We start from the raw sequence: 10,975 nt of genomic DNA on the forward strand, positions 1-10,975 counted from the left end.
GCAGAGATGGATTAATCCTGGTGTGGGTATAACAGTGACAGAGTAATCCTTTAACCATGCTGAGTTCCCGAAGAATACCACAAAATATGTGTAAATTTGGAATATTTCCCAAACTATACTTGTTCAACAGTATCCTCACTGACCTCTCAAACTCTCGATGACCTCCCAAGAGCCCATTGACCTCTGCCTTCAAAAATAAATACAATTATATGAATAGCCTCGTCCCCCCCCCCCCAACATAAACCCACTGAATGAGCAGCTCACCTATAACAAATTTCAGATAAATACCAAATAAATCCATACAACAACACCGCATGGATTTATTTACATGTTTTCCCTCGCTACTATCTGGCAGGATGTGGTTGGAGGCTGTCATCAGATGCTGAAAACTTCTAGGAAAATAATAACATTATAGACTAAGGATGCTGCTGCTGCTGCCTTCTGTCTCTCTAGGAATTAAGACAACAATCATCTTTGACGAAATTTCCATCCGGGCTGAGGAAGGAGGAGGAGGATGGTGCACTGTTGTGGGAGGATGGTGCACTCTTGTGGGAGGATGGTGCACTCTTGTGGGAGGATGGTGCACTCTTGTGGGAGGATGGTGCACTCTTGTGGGAGGATGGTGCACTCTTGTGGGAGGATGATGCACTCTTGTGGGAGGATGGTGCACTCTTGTGGGAGGATGGTGCACTGTTGTGGGAGGATGGTGCACTCTTGTGGGAGGATGGTGCACTGTTGTGGGAGGATGGTGCACTCTTGTGGGAGGATGGTGCACTCTTGTGGGAGGATGGTGCATTCTTGTGGGAGGATGGTGCACTCTTGTGGGAAGATGGTGCACTCTTGTGGGAGGATGGTGCACTGTTGTGGGAGGATGGTGCACTGTTGTGGGAGGATGGTGCACTCTTGTGGGAGGATGGTGCACTCTTGTGGGAGGATGGTGCACTCTTGTGGGAGGATGGTGCACTCTTGTGGGAGGATGGTGCACTCTTGTGGGAGGATGGTGCACTCTTGTGGGAGGATGGTGCACTCTTGTGGGAGGATGGTGCACTCTTGTGGGAGGATGGTGCACTCTTGTGGGAGGATGGTGCACTCTTGTGGGAGGATGGTGCACTCTTGTGGGAGGATGGTGCACTCTTGTGGGAGGATGGTGCACTCTTGTGGGAGGATGGTGCACTCTTGTGGGAGGATGGTGCACTCTTGTGGGAGGATGGTGCACTCTTGTGGGAGGATGATGCACTCTTGTGGAAGGATGATGCACTCTTGTGGGAGGATGGTGCACTCTTGTGGGAGGATGGTGCACTCTTGTGGGAGGATGGTGCACTGTTGTGGGAGGATGATGCACTCTTGTGGGAGGATGGTGCACCATTGCATTTTTTTACGGATTCGACCAATCCGTTAAAAATGCAATGTATTACTACAAATTAAAGCACTCTAAAATTGACGTTTTCTATGGGTCAGGATAATGAGCTGAGCAATGCAATCTACCTAAGCTAACCTAACGTATCCTATCCTAACCTAACCTAACCTAACCAACCCTAATCTAACCTAATCTAACCTAACCAAACCTAACTTAACCTAATCTAACCTAACCTACCCAACCTAACCTATCCTAACCTAACCTAACCTAACCTAACCAACCCTAATCTAACCTAATCTATCCTATCGTAACCTAACCTAACCTAACCTAAGCCACGATAGGTTAGACGGGCTGCCTGGATTAATACATTTTTGAGTGGGGAAACAGTTGACTATTTTACGTAGTGGCAAGTTAAGAAAACGTTCCGTCCTGCCCTCCACAGCTTATAGGAAAACCTTTTTCTTTTTAATAACTACACTGAGAGTTAAATGAACATTTTTTTCCTAAACAGCCTGAAAATTTACATGATATAAAAAAGTTTATAACGAATAAAATATTCAGTAAAACTGTTTTAAATTTAATCTACTTTTTTAATTATTCTAGATTTTTTGTATTTTAAATGTAAACTAGAAAAAAATGTTTTTAATATAAACTACAAAATATTGATTTTAAATATAAATTAGAAAATATTTCTTTTAAATATAAACTAAAAATATTGATTTTAAATATAAACTAGAAATATTTATTTTAAATATAAACTAGAAAAATATTTATTTTAAATATAACGTACATAAAAGTTGTTAAAATTTAATGCAAAAAAATATTTTAGATTTAATCTACTAAAAACACATTTTGAATTTAATCTACAAAAATTATATTCGATTTAATCTACAAAAAAATTATTTAATTTAATCTACAAAAAAACATTTAACTTAGTCTACAAAAAATTCTATTTAATTTAATCTACAAAAATATATTTAATTTAATCCTCCCAAAAATGTTATTATTTCATCTACTAAAAATAATTAAAAATTTAGTCTATAATTTTTGTTGGTACATGTTTTTTAATAATCACAAAGGCATGGCAGTTCTACATTCTTGTACTTAAGTTCCCCCTTAAAATATAAAATATGTTATCCGCTGTGTTATCATATTGGCGCCACGCTCCGATAGCGAGAGGTCTAGGCGACAGCGGGCCGCCTTAGCTCCGCTGATAACAGCGATAGCGCAGATAAGGGCAGGACAGGTTAATGGTCCCGCAGTTAGCGTACTCGCTAACGGAGATTAACGAAGAGGACTGAACAATGCTTCCCTATTGTTCTATGAGTGATACTGTTGTTATTGGAATAGTTATTAATAATAACATTAATAATAAAAATAATAATATTATTATTATTATTATTATTATTATGTAGCCTTCCTCCTCTGACAGACATATTCTCTTTTTATAGATATTAATATATCTTTTTTTACACGTCACTTGTTAAATTTTATATGAGAATTACACATTTTATATTATTTATCTGTAGCACCTCGAGGAGTCTATACTTTTGAAGAACTATTGTGTCATTAGCTGTTTATTTACAAGATTGTATGTGTCAGTATGTTTTCTGTATGATGTCAGAATGTCCAGAATGCATTCCAAACTAATCACACACTTCATAGTATGATAATTTAGTCTTGTATGAGTTATAAAAGAAGCTAAATAGGTGATTTGCATTTTGTAAACTCTGTTGAATTCCTAAAGACTCTCTCTTATGTTGAAGAGTCTGGATATGGGTCAATGGATCAAGTACATTATGTTTATCTTCTCCCCAGATGCTCGGTCATGTGTTGAATTTTATATAACTACTTAACTGTGGACAGGTAAGGCAAGGTAAGGTGATTATCAAGAAAGCAGTCTTAACCTGTATATCTAAAAAGCACTTGGAATTGATATAACAAGGATCTGGGATGTGAGGACAAGGAGCTGGGATGTGAGGATAAGGAGCTGGGATATGAGGACAAGGAGCTGGGATGTGAGGACAAGGAGCTGGGATGTGAGGACAAGGAGCTGGGATGTGAGGACAAGGAGCTGGGATGTGAGGACAAGGAGCTGGGATATGAGGACAAGGAGCTGGGATGTGAGGACAAGGAGCTGGGATATGAGGACAAGGAGCTGGGATGTGAGGACAAGGAGCTGGGATGTGAGGATAAGGATCTGGAAGGAGGAAAATGAGCTGGGATATGAGGACAAGGAGCTAGGATGTGAGGACAAGGAGCTGGGATATGAGGACAAGAATGCCAAAAATGAGAGGATGGGAGTGAACCTGCGCACTGCTGTATATTTCAGCCCACAGTGCGCACTGTAAATCTGTGACCGTCGTAAAGACAGCCAAAGAATGCCCCCCGCGGCCCCCCCCCCAGAGCACCACGAGCGAACACTCCGGCTGAGAAGACGTATTTGATGCCAGGAGGCGCGTGAGATCCACGATGACGGAGACGTTTGGGACGTGTTACATGTAAATAGAAACTGCCTCGTATGGGTCAGGTCACCGGCCTGCTGAGGTCTCATCTCTCCTTATAATTCCCGGTGTCGGGGACAGCAAGCCTGTACTTGGGGTTAACGAGGTCATCGCCAGGCTAACTACTGACCTTGCCCAGAATGCTACTCACAACAGCTACCTTGTTCGCGGGTACCCAACAGCACTTGCTGTCTTTTAAGTCAGCTGTCTAATGTTATTTCCCCTGGAGTACAGTGGTCTACGTCCTCGGCTCACACCCAAGGATCTCGTTATCAATCCCTGTGAGGGACAGAGACGGTTGGGCAGGTTTTCTTTCAGCTTATGCCTCTGTTTACCTAGCAGTACTGAATATAGTTAGGCATTTGCTGGAGGAGGTCAGTAGTTGACCTTGGGAGGAGGAGGTGGGGGGGGGGGGGAGGAGGCCTCGATAAGCTTAACAAACTCACTATTTAGGTTTTCTATCTCGGTAATTCTCTTGTCAGTCGCCTCCTGAATCTTGGGATTCAAGCTTGAATGCTCTGTGGGACAGTAATTGTGTTTAGTGTGTGATTAACTTTATCTGATGTTCGCTACGCCCTTCTGATTCCCCTAACTACTGTAACTTCTTTCATTATCTAGTTTTCCAAAGACAAAATATTTCTTTAGTTGTCAGGAAATGTTTCTTTCTCGTCATGAGCCAGTGTTGAAGTGCTCATCAGGGAGAGACCTTAGGGTTCGATATATGGGATGATTTAATGTATTCATCTGATCCTTGGAGACAGACAGCGTTCATCTTCCTCTTTCCTCTAATTATCACAACAACAACAACAGCAACTTTTGAACAAACATATTGTTCCCTCTCGCAATGATAAGCTAAAACAAAGACACTAACCCAAAACACCAATAACAACAATAACAATAATAACAATAATAACAATAATAACACCAATAACAATAATAACAATAATAACAATAATAAGACAGTAATGTACGCACTGTTAACGAATATATAACAGAAATAAACACAATTACCAATCATGTGATACTTGGCCCCTACACCACTGTTGCCAGATAAGCCACCATACTCCCTCTCAACACCACTGTTGCCTGATAAGCCACCATACCCTCTCTCAACACCACTGTTGCCAGATAAGCCACCATACCCTCTCTCAACACCACTGTTGCCAGATAAGCCACCATACCCTCTCTCAACACCACTGTTGCCAGATAAGCCACCATACCCCCCTCTCAACACCACTGTTGCCAGATAAGCCACCATACCCTCTCTCAACACCACTGTTGCCAGATAAGCCACCATACCCTCTCTCAACACCACTGTTGCCAGATAAGCCACCATACCCCCCTCTCAACACCACTGTTGCCAGATAAGCCACCATACCCTCTCTCAACACCACTGTTGCCAGATAAGCCACCATACCCCCCTCTCAACACCACTGTTGCCAGATAAGCCACCATACCCTCTCTCAACACCACTGTTGCCAGATAAGCCACCATACCCTCTCTCAACACCACTGTTGCCAGATAAGCCACCATACCCCCCTCTCAACACCACTGTTGCCAGATAAGCCACCATACCCTCTCTCAACACCACTGTTGCCAGATAAGCTACCATACCCTCTCTCAACACCACTGTTGCCAGATAAGCCACCATACCCCCTCTCAACACCACTGTTGCCAGATAAGCCACCATACCCCTTCTCAACACCACTGTTGCCAGATAAGCCACCATACCCCTTCTCAACACCACTGTTGCCAGATAAGCCACCATACTCCCTCTCAACACCACTGTTGCCAGATAAGCCACCATACTCCCTCTCAACACCACTGTTGCCAGATAAGCCACCATACTCCCTCTCTCAACACCACTGTTGCCAGATAAGCCACCATACCCCCTCTCAACACCACTGTTGCCAGATAAGCCACCATACTCCCTCTCAACACCACTGTTGGCAGATAAGCCACCATACACCCTCTCAACACCACTGTTGCCAGATAAGCCACCATACCCCCTCTCAACACCAACGTTGCCAGATAAGCCACCATACACCCTCTCAACACCACTGTTGCCAGATAAGCCACCATACACCCTCTCAACACCACTGTTGCCAGATAAGCCACCATACCCCCTCTCAACACCAACGTTGCCAGTTAAGCCACCATACCCTCTCTCAACACCAACGTTGCCAGATAAGCCACCATACCCCCTCTCAACACCACTGTTGCCAGATAAGCCACCATACTCCCTCTCAACACCACTGTTGCCAGATAAGCCACCATACTCCCTCTCAACACCACTGTTGCCAGATAAGCCACCATACCCCCTCTCAACACCACTGTTGCCAGTAAAGCAACTCCCTCCCAGTCCCTGCAGCCGTTCTCTACATAACTGGTGCCAGATAAGCCAGAATGGACAACCTCCGGTGTTTTGTAAATATAAGATTAACCTCCTCTGTATGGGGATCGTGATGGAGGGGGAAGGGAAATATGGAAGATAGGAGACAAATGGGACTGATGAGATAGGATGGAAAAAAGCTAACTGTTAGGGATGGGAAATTTTAGCCTGAATGAGAATTGAGAAGTTGAATCCTGAAGGGTTTCGGGAATATAGAAATGACGAAAGGGACAAAGATGAAAGTAAGACTACGGTAAGGGGGGGAGAAGATGGAGATAGGAATGGGTGTAGGGAAGAGGATGGGACTATTTTAATGCTAAAATAGTCGACAAATTTCCTCCTTTTTTCGTATTGCTTGAATGTAAACAAACGCGAAGATGAGGAGGAAAAAATCAGAGGAAAATCATAAATCAAAATTTTGTAACCCCAAATAATTTGTCACCTGATTTCAATACAAATTTCAGTCTATGTTACATTTTAATACTAAACAGCGTTGGTAAATGTTTATTGTTTGACTTTACTTGTATTTCCTCGTGATAAACGACTTCCATGGACCATGAAGGATTAGGAGAATGTTGGATAAGGATGCAGGAACTCTTGAGTAAGGATAAGAGTATAAGGAAGAGATGTGGTTGTGGCCCCATCCTTGTGTAAGGGTCAATAAACTTCATTGTTTAGAAGAGTTTAAAGTTTAATAACACCAGTTTCCCCAAAAGACTATATGTTGTTTCTGGGGGGGAAAAAAAGTTGGCGCTTGAGATGTATAACATGAGTTTGGTAAGTGGATAACCCTCTTAACTACTTGAATAAGAGTGTCATCACTCCAATTCACGAGTCTAACGATACGAATGGGTTCCGCAACATTTCTCTTGTTAATCGCCTTCACAAAACTTCCGTACGACTGCCTCGCCATATAATAAGAGCCTTTACGTCCCCTCCTTGATACATGTACGTTCCGGTGGTGATTGTGGTGGTGGTGGTGCTAGAGATGGTGGTAGTGGTGGTGATGGTGGAGATAGTGGGGGAGCATAAATCGATAATATCAGATAACTTTGCAAAACCGACGTATCATGCTGAGATGAATTCACAAGACGGTGAAGATATATCTCCAAAGCTTACTCATAAATTTATACGTGACTTTCCAATCGTTCTCTTTTGCCCTAATCGTCTCAAGCCAATTGTAACATACTTATGTCTGAAGATGGTCAAAAATGTACGGAAATTATTATTAATGATGGAATAAATGTATTTTAAGTGGATCCAAAACCATGAAGGAACGCACAATACCTCTCATGGATTAGCCAAAGCACACGATCTCAAAAGAGTTAATTAGAAAATATTGAGTCCGCAAAATGGAATCGAACCCACAGTTCTGGACTCACCAGAAGAGAGCTGATATGTGGGTCTGGTGTCAGGTGTGTGGGTCTGGTGTCAGGTGTGTGGGTCTGGTGTCAGGTGTGTGGGTCTGGTGTCAGGTGTGTGGGTCTGGTGTCAGATGTGTGGATCTGGTGTCAGATGTGTGGGTCTGGTGTCAGATGTGTGGGTCTAGTGTCAGATGTGTGGGTTGGGTGTCAGATGTGTGGGTCAGATGTGTGGATCTGGTGTCAGATGTGTGGGTCTGGTGTCAGATGTGTGGGTCTAGTGTCAGGTGTGTGGGTTGGGTGTCAGATGTGTGGGTCTGGTGTCAGATGTGTGGGTCTGGTGTCAGCTGTGTGGGCTGGGTATCAGATGTGTGGGTTGGGTGTCAGATGTGTGGGTCTGGTGCCAGATGTGTGAGTCTGGTGTCAGATGTGTGGGCTGGGTGTCAGATGTGTGAGTCTGGTGTCAGATGTGTGGGTCTGGTGTCAGCTGTGTGGGTCCCAGTGCTTCGGAGCTCATAAACTATTTAACAAATGTAAAGAAACCACTGAGAGTGAGGAAAAAGATGTACAGGTTTCGTTAATTGTTTTGTGAATGTATCATGGACCGAGGCCCAGTAGGGTGAAGAGTCACTGCATCACACACCCGACTGCTCATAAGGTGGACCTCAAGGACTAACACTCCACCTTAGAAACACATTTTTAAGTGAATATACAACCTGAGTTTTTTTTTCCCCTCCTCAGTCTTTTTCTCCCCATCCCAGCTGATCTCTCCCCCACCAAAGGAGAGAGAGAAGAGGAGGAGGAGGATACGAACGAGGAGATAGGATAAAGGAGGTTATGGGTACGAAGGAACTACACAAAGTAAGAATAATGTCGAAGTACCAAATAGAAAAACATTGATATAATTAAATGTATTGATTGATTGATAAAACATTGATATTTAATTAAATAATTTGGAGTAGCTAAAAGGGGACAAGTGTGGCTGTTCCCGACCCTCACCCCCCAAGGGCTTCAGGGAGCCTGGGTAACCTGGCGGTACAGTGTCCAAAATGTTACCGCGGAGGCAACCCGATTACGTCACAGTGACGTCACGCACCTCAGACGTGTGTACATAGAGAACTAACGTTTATTATTTTCTTTTGGATTGGTTAAGTTGGGATAGAATATATTAAGTTAGGATATAATAGGTTAAGTTAGGGGTAGAATAAATTAACTTAGGAGAGAATAGGTTAAGTTCAGATAGCATGGGATAGAGTCGGTTAGACTATGTTAAGTCAGGACAGAATAGAATAGGGGCACAAAAACAGCACCGCTCCTGTGCCAGGTAAGTCCACTACGGGCTCACCATAGCCCGTGCTACTTGCCCCGCTCCTGTGCCAGGTAAGTTACGGGCTCACCATAGCCCGTACTACTTGCCCCGCTCCTGTGCCAGGTAAGTTACGGGCTCACCATAGCCCGTGCTACTCGAAACGTGTTCCGAGTAGCTGAATCTATAACAACAACAACATAGAATAGGGTTGAACGACTGCTCTTGGGGTCATTTTGAACCCTACTCAATTCAGACCGTTATTCTCCCAAGTCCTCAAAAGTCGTCGTCTGCTCTAAACTGACATTCTCTAATTGGCTGGTTTCAGCAGGTCAAAATAGGGCCTATTACAGTCGCTAGGTCCGGACTCTCCGAATGGTGGTTGTGGTGGTGGTAGGCAGTGCAACCCGGTCTCTTAACTAATAGGTCGCCTTTTTTTACATTACCGTAACCAGCGTTACAAATGCAACCTATTACAAAAAAATAACGGCTCACAGATATTCACATTTTCTATGTATTGGGCTCGATGATTGGTTGAATTCGTACCTTCTGGTTAGGGGTAAAAGGTTGGATTTTTAACGAAGTGGCAAATGAAGAGAACGGTCCGCGTAGGTGGTGGTGGTGGTAATTGTGGTAGTATAAGGGTGGTGATGGAGGTGGTTATAATGGTGGTATTGATGACGGTGATGGTGGGCGATGGTGGTGATAGTGATCCTTCGTCCTGTAGATGACAGCAGAAAGCATCCTCACAAACGTGGAAAGTGAGGATGTTTTGGGGCTTGACAATCAAGCCCCACTGTAACGGAGGAGCGAAGCAAATTAGCTACAGAAAGTTTAGAACCAGAATGAACCTAAACCTAACCTAACCTAAACTATCCTATCTTAACCTAATCTATCCTATCCTAACCTAAACTATCTTATCTTAACTTAATCTATCCTATCCTATCCTAAACTATCATATCCCAACCTAATCTATCCTATCCTAACCTATCCGAACCTATCCCTAATCTATCCTAACCTAACCTATCCCAACAAAATCTAGCTAAACTGAGAGTTAACATATGTTTTATATATGACATACACAAGCTGTGTGACGTCATTATATCATAATTATATTCCGATTGAGACTACTGATGGAAGGGATATGAGGACGAGGATAGAGCTGGGCTGGGGGGGGGGGGGCGAAGCAAAGGCAAAGTGCCTAGCCACCTGGACCACGCGAGATCGAACCCTGGCTCTGTAGGAAGTGAGGACATCGCTCTACCGACCAATCCAAGTGGCTGGGTACTGCCCTGAACGAGTCGTAGCGCTTTGGCAGCCACAACCACATACTCCAATATCACTTGTTTTCCCCCATTATCACCTCTATCTGTCCTCACCTCTTACCTCTTTGCCCATTACATTCGTTGCCCATTACTTCCCCAATTTCCTTTACCTATTTACCGGCTTTCCCTTCCCCTACACACCAACTTATCATCAGCATTCTCTATTGCTTCTCACATTCATAGTTTGCCTCATTTCCGTTCACGACTTCCTTTCCACACTACTTCCTTCCCACTGTCATCCTTCTAACCGTCTCCTTCCCTTCTGTCCCCTTGCCCTCCCGTCCCTCCGTGCGTCATTTAACGTAACGTTGCTCCTACGTCAATTTTAAGATTAGTTTTTTTTTGTAGGACTGCTGCTGTTGTTGTTGTTGGGGGTGATGGTGGTAGCGGTGGTGGTAGTGGTGGTGATGGTGGTAGTGGTGGTGATGGTAGTGGTGGTGATGGTGGTAGTGGTGATGGTGGTAGTGGTAGGGATGGTGGTAGTGGTGGTGACGGTGGTAGTGGTGGGGATGGTGGTGGTGGTGGGGATGGTGGTGGTGGTGGGGATGGTGGTAGTGGTGGTGACGGTGGTAGTGGTGGTGACGGTGGTAGTGGTGGTGATGGTGGTAGTGGTGGTGATGGTGGTAGTGGTGGTGATGGTGGTAGTGGTGGTGATGGTGGTAGTGGTGGTGGTGATGGTGGTAGTGGTGGTGATGGTGGTAGTGGCGGTGATGGTGGTAGTGGTGGTGGT

At 44.1% G+C, this 10,975-nt stretch overlaps 1 protein-coding gene across 1 annotated transcript; it reads right to left on the reverse strand.

Moving 5' to 3' along the window:
• Positions 1 to 449: 449 nt before the first annotated feature.
• Positions 450 to 10,334, reverse strand: LOC138369200 (DNA-directed RNA polymerase II subunit RPB1-like). The gene is made up of 3 exons (XM_069332138.1): positions 10,307 to 10,334; positions 4,308 to 4,379; positions 450 to 1,414 (listed from the first exon to the last, which is right to left on the reverse strand). The coding sequence occupies exons 1-3, from the start codon at positions 10,332 to 10,334 to the stop codon at positions 450 to 452; spliced, it is 1,065 nt and encodes a 354-aa protein (XP_069188239.1).
• Between the last annotated feature and the right edge of the window lie 641 nt (positions 10,335 to 10,975).

This window comes from Procambarus clarkii, chromosome 27 (genome assembly GCF_040958095.1).
Source record: "Procambarus clarkii isolate CNS0578487 chromosome 27, FALCON_Pclarkii_2.0, whole genome shotgun sequence".
NCBI lineage: Eukaryota > Metazoa > Arthropoda > Malacostraca > Decapoda > Cambaridae > Procambarus > Procambarus clarkii.

Bases quoted from the DNA above. Each gene is read 5' to 3' on its own strand.
- LOC138369200 (XM_069332138.1), bottom strand. From the start codon at position 10,334: ATGGGCAACGAATGTAATGGGCAAAGAG. The intron at 4,380-10,306 runs GTAAGAGGTGAG...ACTGTCCCACAG, and splicing joins CGAATGTAATGGGCAAAGAG to AGCATTCAAGCTTGAATCCC. The intron at 1,415-4,307 runs GTGAGTTTGTTA...TTTAATTTGTAG, and splicing joins CGAGATAGAAAACCTAAATA to TAATACATTGCATTTTTAAC.